Consider the following 20379-nt stretch of genomic DNA (forward strand, 5'->3'; position numbering starts at 1 on the left):
AGGTTTAAGACACTAGATTTGGACTTCAGCACATTGAAGCACTTCAAGATGTGATTTTTAAGTTATATCTCGCTACAATCACCCTTTCCTGGACCAGAGGTTAGTTTGTATTTACAGATTTATCCTGTCTCATTACAAAAGAGAGGTCTAAAACAGCCTCATCTCTGATTGGTTCCATAACGTTTTGCTCTAGAAAACGACTGAAATTCGTTGTATCAAATCAACTCCCAAACTACTCCGCCAGTTTGGTTTGTTGAATCTGTAAGGTGTATGTCAGCAAGTTGATCAGGCGTGACAGCAAAGTGCTTTAACTCTCTGCACTTTGACCACAGGCACATACTGAGAGAAATCAGTCTTTATATATTTACCTTGCTTCTTAGTTTTTCTAATGTTTTAAATTTCACTATAATAAATTACCTGTTTTACTCTTTCTAATATGATGTCTCCTACACATATCTCCATACCTGATGTTCCAACACTTGGGCCCATCCAGGTGGTGGGTGATATTCTAGATTAGAATTTGGTTCTTTGATCGGCATTTCCCTATGAACAACAAGTTAGCGTTTGGACACTGTACTGGATGTGGACAAGCCATGGTTAAAACTTAACAAATGCACTGACTTCAGCGACTAATAGCAACGCTGGCAAATTGAGACTCGGCTGACAGTGACCATGAAATTACTGCATTCACTGGTTCACCAGTGTCTCAGGGAAGGAAACGACTGTCCTCACTGTCGAAATGTTCACCACATCTGATATCAGTGACTCTAAACCATTCAGGGTATGACCTATTGATGGCCAGGGCGAAAAGTCAATGTGTGACCCACTGCATCAGACGGTGAAAGGACAGTACGTGACCTGCGGCCGCAGAGGGTGAAAGGTCAGTGCATGACCCACTGCCACAGAGGGTGAAAGGTCAGTGCGTGACCCACTGCCGCGGAGGGTGAAAGGTCAGTGCATGACCCACTGCTGCAGAGGGTGAAAGGTCAGTGCGTGACCCACTGCCACAGAGGGTGAAAGGTCAGTGCGTGACCCACTGTCATAGAGGGTGAAAGGTCAGTGTGTGACCCACTGCCGCAGAGGGTGAAAGGTCAGTGCGTGACCCACTGTCACAGAGGGTGAAAGGTCAGGGCATGACCCGCTGCCACAGAGGGTGAAAGGTCAGTGCGTGACCCACTGTCACAGAGGGTGAAAGGTCAGGGCATGACCCGCTGCCACAGAGGGTGAAAGGTCAGTGCGTGACCCACTGTCACAGAGGGTGAAAAGTCAGTGAGTGACCCACTGCCGCAGAAGGTGAAAGGTCAGTGTTTCTTTACATGATATATTCCTGAGGCACTGTCAAATTAACCAACCCCATCCCTCCCATTCTATTGTATGTTAAACACATTATCCCTGCCCATATCTCCACCCTCCCTCTCCCACCCTCATCACCCTTGTTCCCTCTCCCTTACCCACTCCCTCTCCTGATCCCTGACCGCTCTGCTTCCCCAACCTACCCCCCTGCCCCTCCCCCCTCTAGATCCCTGGTCCTGCCCCTAAACGTCCACCCGCCTGTGCCCCCACCTCCTCTCCCCTTCACTGTTCATTCCATTCCCCTCAGCCCCTCCTCTCCCTGCCCTCTCAGCCCAAGACCACAACCTCCCCTTCCCCTCCCACAGTTATGGTAATTCCTGCTTGTGAAATTAGCCAATGTTTGCAGAGGAGCGGGTGATTGTGGGCCCTCTGTCTGCCCCAAATGGAACCAAACCTCTTTGCTGAAGGGCAGTAGTTCTCGGCCTGCTGAGCAGAACTATCCAGGCTGGCTTCCCAGCCTATGACCTGCTTGTTCACCTCCCCACCCTGGCTGTGAGGGGAAGGGATTAGTGTGGAGGGAGCTCCTCCACTGTGAACCCCTTTCCCCTTCAACAGAGTCACCTCCCGCCCTGTGGAAAGACCCCTGGAATCCACCTCATCAGCACCGGAACCCTCCCCCTCCGGTGACCCAGCCCAACACCCCGCACGCCCATTCCCACCCCACCACCACTAGACCTGCATCTGCAAGACCCCCAGCCACGGATACCCCAAACCCAGCGGGTTCCCGATATAAAATTGTCGTCGACAAGTAGGTTACAGAGACTGGAAAGCGTTCTGCGGCGAGACGGGGTAAGCGAGCCAGGGCTGGTCACATCATATCCTCCAACACATTGGGTTTGCGGACCCACTCCAGCGTGAGAGGTTCCGAGGCAGCCATGATCATGCACATGAACTGCCTGCCCGTTCTCTTGTCAATGGGGTAGATGGTTGTGGGGGTGAACCTCTTATTGCTCTCCACAAACTCGCAGAGGTCCTGATAGACCTGGGGGTACTCGTGCCTGAGGAAAACCCCGCGCATGCGCAGCTCCCGCTGCACGTTGATGAAGCACACCTCCCGCGCCTTGCGGCCCGCCTCGCCGTCTTTGGCGATGTCCGTGGTGCCGGGGGGCGGCGTCAGGATCAGGGTCTCCATCTCGTCCTCGGCGGCCCGGTAGGCCTTCCGCTCGGGGCTGCCGGAGGCCAGGGCAATCTTGGCGAAGCGGCGGACGCTGGGCGTCTGCAGGCGGGGCGAGGGGTTCTCGGGCACCTTCTGGCCCAGGGCCACCGAGACGTTGAGCAAGAAGCACTCCTCGGGGTTGTACTGCCGGCCCGCCTCCTGGATCTCCTTCAGGTACTCCCCGAGGTGGTCGGCGTAGCCCTCCAGCTCCCGCATCGACAGGTAGGTGGGGGCCAGCAACAAGCTCTCCAGGCCGAAGCGCAGGAAGTTGTCGGCGGAGCCGGGGTTGGGGAAGCCCAGGAAGAGCACCCCCCGGCCCCGGGACAGGTAGCCCATCCTGGCGATGCGGGAGAAGGCCTTGTGGGCGGCTTGGTTCTCCCGGCAGTTGCGCAGCACCCGTTTGCAGGTGCTGCTGACCCGGCCGTAGACGCAGGCCTCCTTGTGCGTCTCCCAGTCGTCCTTCCGGCAACCGCGGGAGCAGTAGTAGGTGTAGCAGCTGTGGCAGGACTTGAAGTAGAGACGGGCATTGAACAAGGTCTCAGTCAGGCCGCACTTGAGGTTCGAGCACATCATGGTGTCCACCTCGTCCGAGGCGCGTTCCCTCAGCGGGCCCTCGCAAGGGCTGGGGGGCAGGTCGGGCGAGATGTCGGGCAGGACGCCCCGCCCCGGGGTCTCGGCCATCAGACCGTCGCCGGGCGGGTCCTCGCCTCCGATCAGCCGCCGCAGCCGCTCCAGCAGGCCGTCTGGGGGCGACCGGGGGGTGGGCACCTTACAGGTGTCGATGACCAGGTCGGCCAGCACGTCGTCCAGGTGCTGCTCGCCGGCAGGCTGGGTACCTGGGCCGGACGCTCCCCCGCCCCCGCCTACCTCCCCCTTCTCCAGATTGCACGACAGCAGGTCGTTGAAGGAGGCGCTGAGGCCGTTGGGCCCATCGGCCGGCTGCCGGGCCCGAGTCCGGGCCCCGCCCGCGGCCGGCAGCTCGTTGTCGGTGATGGTGATCTCGGGCGTGACGTACCAGGAGCGACCGGTGGCCGGTCGGCCACCCTCCCCCTGCAGCTTCTCGGCCAGGGAGCTCTCAGACAGGGAGAGGGCGGCGTAGCGCTGGGGCGAGCGCGACAGATTGACCACCGTGGGCTGGATCCTGGGGCCGGTGGAGCTCGGGCCCCCTTCCCTCCGCGGGAGGGTCTCGCAGCTGTGGCAGCCCGGCGTCCCGGGCCCGGGCCGGCCAAGGATGTCATCCCAGGACCTGGAATGGTGCCGGGTGTGGGCGGCTAGCGGGGGGAGGGATGCTGCCACCCAGCGAGGGGGCTGGAGGGGGTGGGCTGCCCGGTAGGTGCCCCACCAGTCAGGGCAGTGCGTGGGCGAGGCCAGACCCCGGGGCAGGCTGTGGACCTCGGGGTAGTCCTGGGGGAAGCCCCCTCCCCAGCGCCCGGGGCCCCGGCAGGGCTGGGGCGGACAGCCATGCGTGGCCAGGGTCCAGTAGTCGCCGGCGGGGGGGAGCCCGGGCGAAGGGGTTCGGGGCGTTCGCCGGCCGCTGGGCACGGTGAGGCTGCGCCCGGGCTGCGCTTGCCAGGCCGACACCTGTGGCTGGCGGCGGGGGAGGGGGCAGGGGAGCGCCGCTCCCTCGGGCGGCGGCTTCATGTCGAGCCGGTAGCGGACGTGCAGCCCCGGCCGGGGCCCCGGGCCCTCCTCGCGGGCCGGGGCGTAGAGGCAGGCCTCGGCCCGCTGCGGCTGCAGCTTGATAGGGTGCACCTCATCCACCCTGCCCCTGGCCGGGGCCCAGGCCTCTCTCCTGGGCGACCCCTCCCCCCTGCGGTTGGAGTCCCGCTGCCCCCGCTGGACCTCCCGCCCCCGTCGCGACCGCTCGGGTGAGCGGGCCTCCACCGGCACCGGCCGGTAGGTGGTCTTCACCCTGGGCGCGCTCCTCGACCTGCCCCTCTTCTTGCCCTCGGGCCGGGGGGGCTCCCGTGGCTCGGCGGAGGCGGGGCAGAGGCGCCCAACCACCAGGTCCGGGGCCGAGGAGCGCAGGTGGACCGGCCTCCCGAGCGAGTCCCAGGCCGTGTCGGGGCTCGGGGCCCGCCGCTCGTGCCGGCGGCCAGAGGGCTCATCGCCGGGGGCCGGGGCGGGCGGCTGCCCCTCCAGTGACTGCAGGAAGTCGAAGCTGCGGCACTGGCGCTTGCTGAGATCCCGCTGTGCGGCCTGCAGCGAGCTGGGGCTCGCGGAGTCGTACACACCCCGTGCTCGGTACATCTTGGGCTCTCCTGGCATCGTGCTGACTTTGATCTCTCGATAGACGGTAGATACCAGTATGTCCGGAGGGTCTGTCCGTGTCATCTTAAAGGAGCGGTAATCGTTGCTGAATTCTCTCAGACCCTTTCACAGTGAATCCACCCTGTAACGACAGAACAAATGTTAGAGCTGGCGGCCAGTGATCTGGAGATTCCTGTATTGGGTCTCCTGCACAGCATTGGCCCTGAATCACTGAGCTGGATTGGCCCTCAGGTACTGTCCTGTATCTGACAACCACCCATGTTTAGCCCGTCTGGTCCCATTAGAGTTTAACGAGATCCCAATCATTTTGTACCCCAGTGTCATTAAACGGACAGACCCTGGGGTACAATTCATAGTTCCTTGAAAGTGGTAACACAAGGTGGCAAGGAGGGTATACGGTATTCTTGGCTGCTTCAGCCAAGGCACTGAGTCCCAGGGTTGGGAAGTTATGTTACATTTGTACAAAATGTTGGCCAGGCCACACTTGTGCACTTCTGGAAAGATGCTGAGATTCCAGTGAAGGGTTCCACGAAATATTCACAAGGATGCTGCCCGCATTGGAAGGCTTGAGTTATATGTGGAGAGACTGGACCGGCTGTGTCTGTTTATCCTAAAAACAAAGTTCAATTTCAAGTTTAATTGTCATTCAACCAAAGATGAATACAGTGGGGAAAGGGATGAGATTTAAAATGGACCTGAGGGGTAAATCACTACAGAGAGTAGTCGGTATCTGGAATGAGTCGATGAAGATGGCGAAGGAGGCAGGAACAGTCACGACATTTTGATCAGCGCTTTCTCTCACAGTGAGAGGCCACTGGAGAGGGCCCTGAATGGAGTGATATGGAATTATGTGGGAAGTAGGATTAGTAAAGAGGGGCACGATGGCCAGCATAGATGTGGTGGGCCAAAGGGCTTTTATCGATGCAGCACAGCTCCTGGACTCACACAGGAAGTGGAGGTGTCCCGTGCAAAACGTGAATGATGAACCTGCCTTCCACTCAATGAGGGCTCTGTTCACCATCAATGAGGGAGCTCCCTCACTTCCTGCTGCTGTCTGTAAGGGATTTAGGGATTTGTACATTCTCTCCGAGACTGGGTAGGTTTCCTCTGGGTGCTCTGGTTTCCTCCCACAGTCCAAAGACGCATCGGTTGATAGATTAATTAGTCAACTGTCTCTTCACCTGGAATTGTCAGCCCTCTTGTCTGGGAGTACAGACAGGTCCACCGCTGCCCAAGGTGAACTAGTTTCGCGAAGGAACACGGCAAAGCAGGTCAGGAAATACAACAAACTGTCCCAGCAGAGTCCAGCCATCCCAACACTGGACCCAGAAAGGATTGTCATCATTCAAACTGGGCAAAGTATCGACCAGGCGACTAGATCGGTCCTTCCCGAGGGGCTAAACTTTGCTCCGGTCCTTATCGGGACTACATTGGCGGAGTAGAGCAAGCAATCCGAAGACTACCATCGGATACCGTGGAGATGGGGATAGAGGTCTGCACGGCCCTCAAAAGGGCCGTTTTGCCAAAACTGAACATTATAAGAGAAGAGCGCCTGGCCATCCAGACACTATGGTGAAACACAGCCATTGTGTTTTATCAGCAGACAAAGGATATGCAACAGTCCTGATGTCCTTGAAGGAATACCACAGGAAAATCCAACGGATTCTGGATGGTCCCACCTACAGAGTTCTACAGCGGGATCCCACAGATTCCATTGTCATGATCTCTGCTTTACTGAAGAAATCCAGACTGCTAGCAGATATATGCGAGACACCTTCTGCCTCAGGTGCTGCTACCACCGAGACTTTATAGGCTCCCTAAGGTACACATGGAGGGTTTGGCCTGAAGCCTATCGTCAGTGGGATCGATTCTCCAACTACTACCTTGTTAAGCATTTAACGATGATGCTGTCTCCCTTTTATAGGGGTTGTGAGCATCACATCACAAATTCAACCAACTTCGTAAAAATGATAACCAACATCCAGCTGACCCCAGAGGACACAATAGTCAGTTTCAACATGGTGTCCCTGTTCGTGAGAGTTCCCATTAAGGACACCTTGGTCCTCCCGCAGTCAAGATTTGATAAGGGTACCATTGACCTTTTTGAATGCACTCTTATAGCGACATACTTCCTCTATACTGTAATAGGAACTACTATGAATAAACAGACAAATGGCCATGGGATTGTCCTTGTCGCTGGTTATTGCTAATTTCTACAAGGAGGACTTAGAGGGGAAGGCTCTGCATTCATTGTCCTTTCGCCTCAAATGCTTCTTCAGATACGTGGATGGCACCTTCATAGTGTGGCCTCATGGACTCCAGGCACTCCAACAGTTCCACGACCACCTGAACAGCAGACATCCAAACACTCAATTTATGACACAGATGGAGAAGAATGGTTGCTTCCCCTTCCTGGACATTCTAATAGCCTTGGACATGGCGTCTATCGGAAACCTACTCACGTGGACTTGTACCTTAACAACAGCAGTTGCCATCACACCTCCCAACGTGGAGCGGTTCTTTCTACTTCGTTTAACCAAGCGAAAACTAGTTTGGACCTGGAGTGTCTCTCCGAGGAAATAAGACGATTATGCACAACGTTCCTACAGAATAGCTATGAGGTGAAGGAACTCAATCGGGCCCTTAAAAGGGCCGACAGAAAAACCAAGAAACCTAACGAGACAGAACCCATCGCTACTGCTGGTCTTCGCTAAATTTCCACGGTTTCTGGAAGGATCGCCAGGATCCTGCAGAAATATCCAATTACTACCATCCACAAACTCGTAAGGAAGGTCAAATCACAGCTTATGCGGGTCAAAGATGACCTGGGACTCAGGACTGCTGGCGTTTACAGGATTCCCTGTGAATGTGCAGCAGCATATATCAGCCAGATGGCAAGGTAGTAACCTGCATCAAGGAACTCAGGGGGTGTATCCATTTGGGTTACCCAGAGAAATTGGCAGTAGCAGAACATTGCATTCACAATGGCCATAGGATTGACTTTGGCACAAAATGCCAATGGGTTTTGGGACTACCTGAAAAGGAATCCATTGAAATAAAACTAGAGGAAAAGGATTTTAACAAAGATGAGGGTCTCGCTCTAAGTAAGAACTGGAATCCAACTGTAAACTAGGTGGGAGAGCAGAAACCTGACTAACCAATCAGGAGCAACGGACAATGGGGGTATAAATACCACCGGACCAGCAGAAACCTGACTAACCAATCAGGAGCGATGAACTGGAGGGGTATAAATACCACCGGACTAGCAGAAACCTGACTAACCAATCAGGAGCGATGGACTGGAGGGGTATAAATACCACCGGACCAGCAGAAACCTGACTAACCAATCAGGAGCGATGAACTGGAGGGGTATAAATACCACCGGACTAGCAGAAACCTGACTAACCAATCAGGAGCGATGAACTGGAGGGGTATAAATACCACCGGACTAGCAGAAACCTGACTAACCAATCAGGAGCAATGGACTGGAGGGGTATAAATACCACTGGACAAGACATGCCCAGGCATCATCCCTGAAGAAGATGGTGGAGTTTGTCATCGAAACGTCAGTTATGATCGACATCTGTACCCGGCCGAAAGCCCGAGAAGAGTTTATTCCTCACAGTAACACTTGCTGAGGGAGATTCCATCCGACTTTTGTTGAGGGAGCTCCTCATCAACAGTGAAAATCAGAAAAGATTGCAGATGCTGGAAATCTGAAGTGTAAGTAGAAAGTTCTAGAAACAGAATTCTGTCCTGACGAAGGGTCTGTTTATTCCTTTCCATAGATGCTGGCTGAGCTGGTGAGCTCCTCCAGCATTTGTGTGTGTTGCTCTGGATTTCCAGCATCTACACAATCTCTTGTGATTTAAATTCTGGAAACACTCAGCACGTCAGACAACATCGGTGTGGGGGAAACAGAATAAATGCTTTATATCAAACACCCTTTGTCAGGACCGGAAAGAAGAGAGGTCTCTTGAAATGTTAAGTCTCTAGAGATGCTGTCTGACCTGCTGAGCGTTTCCAGAATTGTCTGTTTTTCTTTCAGATTTCCAGCACCAGCAGTTTTCTGTTAAGGAGGTTTTCCCCTGAAAAAGTGGATGAAGGTGTTCTCTCACACTGACCATGTGGGTGCTCACCTCATCGTGTCAATGAGGGAGTTCTCACATGTGTGTTTGCCATGAAGGAGCATGGCTTATTTGCCGTTGGAAAGCTGCTTCTGTCGTGTTGGTCAGTGATTGGTTCATTTAAAGTCTGCAATGCTCTTTTCCCATTGTTTGGCTTGCGTGCCACAGTGCCCATTCCCGGTTCCGGATGCCTTGTGGGTGGGTGGGGGTAAAAGAGAAGCAGGTGCCGGAGATTTCACCCTCTTTCTTATCAGCTATCCACAGGGCCCACTTCAGGCTGGGGCCACCATCAGCACTGAAGAACCATTGAGAAAGAGCACTGCAGATGTAAACATCCCCCACCCCACCCCCATAGTCGTTTAGTTAAGTATCCGTCTGTAGCACGCATGCTTACTTCTCTGGTTTTATAAATGTGGGAGATTTAGCAGAGTATCCGTTCAGTTAAAGGGTAACTGAATGTCCAGTATTGTGCTTTTGGGTACTTTAGACAAGTTTGTTGAGAAACCCAATTTAGTGTTTCACTGTTCATTTCTAAATAAATAATTAATGTACCCGATTTTAAATTTGTGTCTTCTGTTTCACTCACTGAATCCCCGAACCGGCTCCCCACGTTAGTGCTCTCCTCAAAATACTAATGAGGGAGCTTGGCTTCACTAACACAGCTCAGGAGGGATCTCCCCTCACAACGGTGAATAGAAGCATGATGTACACGAACGCTGTTAATTGGGACCTCCCTCACTGTTGCTGAGGATGATGTCCACTAACCCTACGTAAAGGAGTTCCGTACACTCTGTGAGGGAGATGCCCTCACACTGGCCTTGAGGGTGTTGCCCTCAGAATATTGAGGAAAGAGCTTTCCTTACACCACTCTCACACTCAACAGTCCCTCACATTGTCACTGAGGGAGCTTCCCACAAAGCATTGCTGAGGTTGCTGGTGATGAGGGAGCTCCATTGTAAACCAGATCAGACACTCCCTCAGACTGTCACTCAATATGCTGCCCTCACTCACTTTAAATTAGAGAACTCTCCTCACACTGGTCAATGAGGGAGCACCCTCTGATTCTCAGTGAGTGTGAGGGATCCTTCCTCACTCCAATATTGCTGTCGACTAGGGAGCTCTCCTCAAAATGTCAATAAAAGAGCTCCCTTCATAGTGAGGGAGCTCCCGACATAGTCTCAATCAGAGTTCCATGCACTCTTAATGAGGGAGCTTCCCTCTCCATAGTCACTCTCTCCCTGCTCTCCTCACTGTATCACACCTCCCTCATCCCTCCATCACTCATTCCCTGCTGCTCTCTCTGGGATGACTGACTCAGCCGATACCCCACCAGCCCACAAAATACCTTACCAGGGGGGCAGAGTTGGCACATGCCCCTTGAGGTGGGGAGGAAGATGTCAGGGAGGCTGTGCGAGGGAGAAGGGGCAGGGAGGGATGGTGTTGGGAGGGGTTGATTGATTTTCTGCTGTTCTGACACCACTGCCGTTTCACACTGCGTACACTGTCCAACTTCCTGTCAGCACTCTGAAAATCAGTGTGTTCGTGTTAAAAGTAATAGCGCGGGGAGAGAGAATGTGACTGTGAGAGTGCGTGACTTTGAGTGAGCATGTGTGTTACAGTCAGTGTGAAATTAATGGGAATGCCAATTTGAATCTCAGTGTAAGGAGTTGTCTTGGAAAAAAACCCTGCACTTGCCTTCCTCGTTGCCGTGTTCTTTCCCCTCCTACGCTATCTCCCATCTTGTCTCACTTGTGCTCCCCGTCTCTTCCTCTTCGTTATTCTCTCTGCCTCCCACTCAGTCAGTCATTCCATCCCTGTCACTGTTGCCCTCATCTTCCCAGACTCTGTCCCTCCCTGTCCACTCTCAGATTCTCTCACCTGTTTCTATTTGTTCTGCTCTCCTCTGACTGTCTCCACGTTCTCCTACCCACTGTCCCCTTCTCTCCCCTTTAATATGCCCCCGACTGCCTCTCCATCTGTCTCTCCTCTCCCATTACGGGTTTCTCTGTGCTCTGTCTCTTACCTTCTCAATGTCACCCTCCGCCTGTTTCCATCTCTGCCTATCCGACATTTCCACTGTCTCTCCCCACAATCCCCACTTGTCCATATCTCTCTCCTCGGATTCCTGCTTTACTCCTTTCCGATTCAATCTCATCCTCTCATTCTCACTGTACGTTTCATGCTCTCTCTCGTCGAACCCTCTTCCACACATTTTCTCTGTTTCTGCCTCTCTCTCCTTTTCTCTCCGTATGACCCTCTCTCTCTCACACAATCTCAATCAGTCACTTTGTCTCGGACTTTGACGGTGGGAGTTTATCGCACACACTGGCTGCTACAGATATAGTCAGCATTTAACAGGCATCTAGGCTGGCACTTGAATAGGAAGCGTTAGGGGTCCAGATCTAATGCAGCAAATGGGTTTGGTAACGGATAGGTACAACAGCCAACAGAGAGGCGGTGTGATGAATGGCCTAGTTCTGTGCTTTATAACTCTGTGCCTCTCACCCAGTCTTTGCCTTGCTCAGCTCCTATCCCTTGTCTTTGCTTCTCTATGGCTCCATCCCCCAGCACCCGCTCTATCTGCCTCTCTCATTCACTGTATTCTCTGTCTCTCCATCTTTCTCTCTTGCCTCTCCCCATCTCTCAGCTTCCTTCCTCGGTCTCCCCGACTCTCTCCCTCTCTCCTTCTCTGTCTGTCTCCCCCACTCCTTCCCTGTCTCTCTCTTCCTCTCCCCGTCTCAATCTCTCTCTCTCACTCTCCCTCTCTTCCATTGTCACTGCCTGTGCCAGGTTATGAAATCTGGATCATGCTCCAACCCCGACATGCCGTGAACCTGTGCCCAGCGAACTCACAGAATTTGTGCTGCACCTGTTAGTGCTGATTTCTGCTTGCTGACGACAGTAGCTGTGTTGTTTATTGCTTGTGCACAGGAGCAGCTCCCACTGTGTACACTGCTGTCAGTGAAGCTGCCTACCCTCAGCAGCTCAGAGGCCTGCCTGCTCCTCCGAGAGAGAGAGGTGAGGGGGAGGGCTGAGGTAAAGTGTGGCAGATTCTGCACTCTCGGGTCTCTCTCCCCCCCCCACCCCCCGAGTACCCATCAACCAGATCCTATCACTCACCTAGACAATGAGGGGTAATTGACAACAGCCATCGAATCTGCCAACCCACATGTCTTTGGGATGTCGGAGGAAACCCACACGGTCACAGGGAGAACCTGCGAACTCCACACAGGCAGTACCAGAGGTCGGGGTCTCTGTCTATGAGGAAGAAGTATTAACCACTATTCATCCTCCCTGCTTCTCGCTGTCTCCTCCACTCCCACTCCATCCTCTTGCTCATCATGACTCTTGTTCTCGGCCATCTCCCCTCTCCCCCTCACTGCCTTACCTTTTCGCACTACTCTCCCAATTCCGCCACCTCTTTCTCCTTTGTCTCTCAGATCTCTCCCTCTCTCTCGCTCTGGTGTTTCAACCCACTCTCTTGGTCCTGGGATGTCCTGCCTTGTCCTTGCTGCTGACAATTCTCCATGGCCCTTCTCCCAGCCTTCCCTTCTCCCCTTGTTAACTGTAGTTTCTCTCCCACCCCGCTGCTGCCTCCTCTCATCTCTATGTTCTCATCACTGGCTGCTCAGACTCCCTCCTGCTATCTCCCCACTCTGCTGCTATCCTCTCTCTCACTCCTTCATGTCTTCTCTCATTGTCCCAGACCTACTGGATATAGGGGATATGGCCTCATAATCCAGGGGAGAGATTTAGGACAGAGATTGTCCCCAGGCAATCCCCAGGACCAGGGGACCCCAGGCAATTCCTTTTCCCAGAGAGTAGCCAACCTCTGGAATTCTCTCCCCAAGGAAGCAGTAGAGACTATCTCATCAAATATATGTAAGATACAGATAGATTTTCGAACAGTAGGGTAATTAGGTGTTATGGGGCAAAGACTGATGGCTGGCAGCCAGATCAGCCTTCACCCTATTGAATGGCAGAGTAGGTTGGACGAGTAGCAGATTCCTGTTCCTCTTTCCTATGCTTGTTCTTCTGCTCTTGCTCTCTCCATCTCATTCCCACTTCTCCTCTCTCAATCTGCCTCCCTCCTCACTTACCTTACTGTCTGCTGCCCTCCCACTCCCACCCTCCTCCCCTCTTGCCTCACTGTCTGCCCGTGCCCCCAGCTGCCAGTCCCTGAGTTTGTGTTTATGAGACAACGTCGGATCTCGGACACTTTCGGAGATGTGGAAACCCTGCGGCACAGACTGAGGCCTGGGAGTCCACTTTGAGCTGCTGTTGACCCTCACAAAGCCACAGTCTTTCCCAGCTCTCTGAGAACACCGCTCCACTGTAATCTTCAATATTATAAATAATATTGAGAACAAGAGTTCTAGCATCCATGGACGCGAGTCTACGGGTTGTGGAATCAGATCAGCGTTGGGGTGAGTGAAGTTATCCACACTGGTTCAGGAACTTGCTGGTTGTAAGGTAACAACTGTTCCTGAAGCTGGTGAGGTGGGACCTAAGGCTCCTGTGCCTCTTTCCTAATGGCAGCAGTGAGAAGAGATCATGACCTGGGTGGATCGGGGCCCTTGATGATGGATGCTGCTTCCCTGAGGCAGTGCCCCTTGTAGACGTGCTCAGTGGTGGGAAAGGGTTGCTGGTGATGGACTGGGCTTCGACCACCAGTCTTTGTAGGTTTTTCTTCTCGTTGAAGCAGGAAAGTAGTCAGCATAATCAAAGACCCCACTTACCCCAGACATTCCCTCTTCTCCCCTCTACCATAGGGAAGAAGACACAAAGGATGACAGCACGTACCACCAAGCTCAAGGACAGCTTCTGTTATAAGGCCATTGATTTGACTCTTGACTTCACAATCTGCTTGGTTATGACCTTGCACTTTATTGTCTACCTGCACTGCACTCTCTCTGTAGCTCTCACTCTTTGTTCTGCATTGTTATTGTTTTACTTTGTTCTACCTCAATGCACTGTGCAATGATCTGATTAGTGTGAAGAGTATGCAGGGCAAGTCTTTCTCTGTATCTCAGCGCATGTGACAGTCATAAACCAACACCAATACCTCCAAAGCAACACACACACACAAAAAGCTGGAGGAACTCAGCAGGTCAGGCAGCACCTCTAGAAATGAATGAACAGTCGACGTTTCCTACCGAGACCCTTCAGGACTGAGAAGGGGAAGACACCTGTATTAAAAGGTGGGGGGAGAGGAAGAGTGTAGCTAGAAGTTAATGGGTGAGGCCAGATGGGATGGAAAGATAAAGGGCTGGAGAAGAAGGAATCTAATAGGTGAGGGAAAGGGGAGGAGGAGGTGATAGGCGGGTGAGGAGGAGGAGTTGATAGGCAGGTGAGAAGAGGTAAGAGGGCAGAGAGGGGAATAGATGAAGATGGGAGGGGGAGGGAATTTTCTTTCTACCGGAAGGAGATATGCTCCCGATGTGGCCTTCTATATATTGGCGAGAACCGACTCAGACTGGGAGACCGTTTCGCTGAACACCTACGCTCTGTCCGCCAGAGAAAGCAGGATCTCCCAGTGGCCACACATTTTAATTCCACGTCCCGTTCCCATTCTGATATGTCCATCCACGGCCTCCTCTACTGTCAAGATGAAGCCACACTCAGGTTGGAGGAACAACATCTTATATTCTGTGTGGGTAGCCTCCAACCTGATGGCATGAACATCGACTTCTCTAACTTCCGCTAATACCCCACCTCCCTCTCATACCCCATCCGTTATTTATTTATATACATACATTCTTTCTCTCTCTCTCCTTTTTCTCCCTCTGTCCCTCTCACTATACCCCTTGCCCATCCTCTGGGTTTTTTTTCCCTCTCCCCCTTCTCTTTCTCCCTGGGCCTCCTGTCCCATGATCCTCTCATATCCCCTTTGCCAATCAACTGTCCAGCTCTTGGCTCCATCCCTCACCCTCCTGTCTTCTCCTATCATTTTGGATCTCCCCCTCCCCCTCCCACTTTCAAATCTCTTACTATCTCTTCTTTCAGTTAGTCCTGACGAAGGGTCTCGGCCTGAAACATCGACTGTACCTCTTCCTAGAGATGCTGCCTGGCCTGCTGTGTTCACCAGCAATTTTTATGTGTGCTGATTGATATTCATGTCATCGGGTTGGAGGCTACCCATCCCTGAGGGTGGCCTCATCTTGGCTCAAGAGGAGGTCATGGGCTGACATGTCAGAATGGGAATGGGAATTAAAACAAATGGCCACCGGGAAGTTGTGTTTCTGGTGGATGGAGCTGAGGAGCTTGACGAAACAGCCCCCCAGTTTACGACAGGTCTCACCACTGTAGAGCAGGTTGCATCGGGAGCACCGGACACAATAAATGACCTTAGCAGGTTGACAGGTGAAGTGCTGCCTCACCTGGAAGGACCGTTTGGGGTCCTGAGTGGAGGTGAATGGGCAGGTGTGGCACCTAGGCTGTTTGCAGGGATACCTCTAGTCTGTTCCTCCATTGACTGGGGTGAGGTCTGGTCAGATCATGGTATCAGCTCCGCAAATCCCCTCACTCCCGACAACCACCTTATACCCTGCACCCACCCCATTCCCTTACAACCTGGTATGTCCAGTTCTCTATCAGTGCCTGACAGATTCACCACTCCTGTATTCTGTAGCCTCAGCCAATCGAGCACAGTAGCCTAATCACCCCCTCTCCAAACGGGGGTCTGCAAATGTGCCCTCTGTTCTTCCATCCATTTATCAAACCTTCCTTTCTCTTGCTGAACTCCCCAAAAGTGCACGTTTCCGTACAGATATTTCTCTACACGTTTCCGTGGAGATAATTCTCGACACGTTTCCGCGGAGATAATTCTCGCAACACACATCAAAGTTGCTGGTGAACGCAGCAGGCCAGGCAGCATCTGTAGGAAGAGGTGCAGTCGACGTTTCAGGCCGAGACCCTTCGTCAGGACTAACTGAAGGAACAGTGAGTAAGGGATTTGAAAGTTGGAGGGGGAGGGGGAGATCCAAAATGATAGGAGAAGACAGGAGGGGGAGGGATAGAGCCAAGAGCTGGACAGGTGATAGGCAAAAGGGGATACGAGAGGATCATGGGACAGGAGGTCCGGGAAGAAAGACATGGTGGGGGGGGACCCCGAGGTTGGGCAAGGGGTATATTCAGAGGTACAGAGGGAGAAAAAAGAGAGTGAGAGAAAGAATGTGTGCATAAAAATAAGTAACAGATGGGGTACGAGGGGGAGGTGGGGCCTTAGCGGAAGTTAGAGAAGTCGATGTTCATGCCATCAGGTTGGAGGCTACCTAGACGGAATATAAGGTGTTGTTCCTCCAACCTGAGTGTGGCTTCATCTTCACAGTAGAGGAGGCCGTGGATAGACATGTCAGAATGGGAATGGGATGTGGAATTAAAATGTGTGGCCACTGGGAGATCCTGCTTTCTCTGGCGGACAGAGCGTTACGTTTCAGGCTGAGACCCTTCGTCAGGACTAACTGAAGGAACATACGTTTCAGGCCGAGACCCTTCGTCAGGACTAACTGAAGGAACATACGTTTCAGGCCGAGACCCTTCGTCAGGACTAACTGAAGGAACAACGTTTCAGGCCGAGACCCTTCGTCAGGACTAACTGAAGGAACATACGTTTCAGGCCGAGACCCTTCGTCAGGACTAACTGAAGGAACATATGTTTCAGGCCGAGACCCTTCGTCAGGACTAACTGAAGGAACAACGTTTCAGGCCGAGACCCTTCGTCAGGACTAACTGAAGGAACAACGTTTCAGGCCGAGACCCTTCGTCAGGACTAACTGAAGGAACATACGTTTCAGGCCGAGACCCTTCGTCAGGACTAACTGAAGGAACATATGTTTCAGGCCGAGACCCTTCGTCAGAACTAACTGAAGGAACATACGTCTCAGGCCAAGACCCTTCGTCAGGACTAACTGAAGGAACATATGTTTCAGGCCGAGACCCTTCGTCAGGACTAACTGAAGGAACAACGTTTCAGGCCGAGACCCTTCGTCAGGACTAACTGAAGGAACATACGTCTCAGGCCGAGACCATTCGTCAGGACTAACTGAAGGAACATATGTTTCAGGCCGAGACCCTTCGTCAGGACTAACTGAAGGAACATACGTCTCAGGCCGAGACCCTTCGTCAGGACTAACTGAAGGAACATACGTCTCAGGCCGAGACCCTTCGTCAGGACTAACTGAAGGAACATATGTTTCAGGCCGAGACCCTTCGTCAGGACTAACTGAAGGAACATATGTTTCAGGCCGAGACCCTTCGTCAGGACTAACTGAAGGAACAACGTTTCAGGCCGAGACCCTTCGTCAGGACTAACTGAAGGAACATACGTCTCAGGCCGAGACCCTTCGTCAGGACTAACTGAAGGAACATATGTTTCAGGCCGAGACCCTTCGTCAGGACTAACTGAAGGAACATACGTCTCAGGCCAAGACCCTTCGTCAGGACTAACTGAAGGAACATATGTTTCAGGCCAAGACCCTTCGTCAGGACTAACTGAAGGAACATACGTCTCAGGCCAAGACCCTTCGTCAGGACTAACTGAAGGAACATATGTTTCAGGCCGAGACCCTTCGTCAGGACTAACTGAAGGAACAACGTTTCAGGCCGAGACCCTTCGTCAGGACTAACTGAAGGAACATACGTCTCAGGCCGAGACCCTTCGTCAGGACTAACTGAAGGAACATATGTTTCAGGCCGAGACCCTTCGTCAGGACTAACTGAAGGAACATACGTCTCAGGCCGAGACCCTTCGTCAGGACTAACTGAAGGAACATACGTCTCAGGCCGAGACCCTTCGTCAGGACTAACTGAAGGAACATACGTCTCAGGCCGAGACCCTTCGTCAGGACTAACTGAAGGAACATATGTTTCAGGCCGAGACCCTTCGTCAGGACTAACTGAAGGAACATATGTTTCAGGCCGAGACCCTTCGTCAGGACTAACTGAAGGAACAACGTTTCAGGCCGAGACCCTTCGTCAGGACTAACTGAAGGAACATACGTCTCAGGCCGAGACCCTTCGTCAGGACTAACTGAAGGAACATATGTTTCAGGCCGAGACCCTTCGTCAGGACTAACTGAAGGAACATACGTCTCAGGCCGAGACCCTTCGTCAGGACTAACTGAAGGAACATATGTTTCAGGCCGAGACCCTTCGTCAGGACTAACTGAAGGAACATACGTCTCAGGCCGAGACCCTTCGTCAGGACTAACTGAAGGAACATATGTTTCAGGCCGAGACCCTTCGTCAGGACTAACTGAAGGAACATATGTTTCAGGCCGAGACCCTTCGTCAGGACTAACTGAAGGAACAACGTTTCAGGCCGAGACCCTTCGTCAGGACTAACTGAAGGAACATACGTCTCAGGCCGAGACCCTTCGTCAGGACTAACTGAAGGAACATATGTTTCAGGCCGAGACCCTTCGTCAGGACTAACTGAAGGAACATACGTCTCAGGCCGAGACCCTTCGTCAGGACTAACTGAAGGAACATACGTCTCAGGCCGAGACCCTTCGTCAGGACTAACTGAAGGAACATATGTTTCAGGCCGAGACCCTTCGTCAGGACTAACTGAAGGAACAACGTTTCAGGCCGAGACCCTTCGTCAGGACTAACTGAAGGAACAAACGTTTCCGCGGAGATAATTCTCTACACGTTTCTGCTGAGCTCACCAGCCCCTCCTCCAACAGCTTGCCTTCTCACACTTCAAGTTGCCCATCGAACCTCGTCACCACAGTCCCAACACGTCGCCGTTACACCACGGGGAAAGCAGGTAACCCCACACAGAGCCCACATCGCCCTGCTGCACACAGACTTCGAGGCTCCGAACTTTCACTGGCCATTATATCTGGTGTCCTGTCACTCAGCCTGCGGTGGTCCCCAAACCCAGGAGTTTTTTGTGTCCTTGGTCAGAGCTTCTCAGGCTCCTCGTTAGGCACTTTGCAAACTGCCCACCCCAACTACCTCCCTGTTCAATCATCAGTCACTGACACATTCATTACCAGGTGCCTCTTTAAGAGCCAATTCAGTTACTCATCAGAATCTGTCACTGTGACAGCGCCCACCAGTTACTGAGTTTTCATACAAAGGGACAACAGCACCCCCCACCCCACATCGCCTGCCCTCAGCTCAACACCCCCACCCCACATCGCCTGCCCTCAGCTCCACAACACCCCCACCCCACATCGCCTGCCCTCAGCTCCACAACATCCCCACCCCACATCCACCCCACATCACCTGCCCTCAGCTCCACAACACCCCCACCCTACATCACCTGTCCTCAGCTCCACAACACCCCCACTCCACCCCACATCACCTGCCCTCAGCTCCACAACACCCCCACCCCCCCACATCACCTGTCCTCAGCTCCACAACACCCCCACCCCACATCACCTGCCCTCAGCTCCACAACACCCCCACCCCACATCACCTGCCCTCAGCTCCACAACAACCCCACCCCACATCACCTGCCCTCAGCTCCACAACACCCCCACCCCACATCACCTGTCCTCAGCTCCACAACACCCCCACCCCACATCACCTGCCCTCAGCTCCACAACAACCCCACCCCACATCACCTGCCCTCAGCTCCACAACACCCCCCCCACCCGACAGCCCCTGGCCTCCGCTCCACAACACCCCCACCCCACATCACCTGCCCTCAGCTCCACAACACCCCCACCCCACATTGCCTGCCCTCAGCTCCACAAAATCCCCACCCCACATCAGCTGCCCTCAGCTCCACAACACCCCCACCCCACATCACCTGTCCTCAGCTCCACAACACCCCCACCCCACATCGCCTGCCCTCAGCTCCACAACACCCCCACCCCACATTGCCTGCCCTCAGCTCCACAACACCCCCACCCCACATCACCTGTCCTCAGCTCCACAACACCCCCACCCCACATCGCCTGCCCTCAGCTCCACAACACCCCCACCCCACATCGCCTGCCCTCAGCTCCACAACACCCCCACCCCACATCACCTGCCCTCAGCTCCACAACACCCCCACCCCACATCGCCTGCCCTCAGCTCCACAACACCCCCACGCCACCCCACATCACCTGTCCTCAGCTCCACAACACCCCCACGCCACCCCACATCACCTGTCCTCAGCTCAACACCCCCACCCCACATCGCCTGCCCTCAGCTCAACACCCCCACCCCACATCGCCTGCCCTCAGCTCCACAACACCCCCACCCCACCCCACATCACCTGCCCTCAGCTCCACAACACCCCCACCCCCCCACATCACCTGTCCTCAGCTCCACAACACCCCCACCCCACATCACCTGCCCTCAGCTCCACAACACCCCCACCCCACATCACCTGCCCTCAGCTCCACAACAACCCCACCCCACATCACCTGCCCTCAGCTCCACAACACCCCCACCCCACATCGCCTGTCCTCAGCTCCACAACACCCCCCCCCACCCCACATCACCTGCCCTCAGCTCCACAACAACCCC

General features: G+C 53.8%; 1 protein-coding gene across 1 annotated transcript in view; it reads right to left on the reverse strand.

Moving 5' to 3' along the window:
- Window positions 1-1607: 1607 nt before the first annotated feature.
- ajm1 (apical junction component 1 homolog) overlaps window positions 1608-20379 on the reverse strand; it is a 50334-nt gene continuing 31562 nt past the window's right edge. The window contains exon 2 of the mRNA XM_063073896.1: window positions 1608-4901. Coding sequence (XP_062929966.1) covers window positions 2162-4843 — 2682 coding nt within the window. The 5' untranslated portion in view covers window positions 4844-4901 and the 3' untranslated portion in view covers window positions 1608-2161. The remainder of the gene's footprint in view (window positions 4902-20379) is intronic.

Source organism: Mobula hypostoma, chromosome 21 (assembly GCF_963921235.1).
Source record: "Mobula hypostoma chromosome 21, sMobHyp1.1, whole genome shotgun sequence".
Taxonomy (NCBI): domain Eukaryota; kingdom Metazoa; phylum Chordata; class Chondrichthyes; order Myliobatiformes; family Myliobatidae; genus Mobula; species Mobula hypostoma.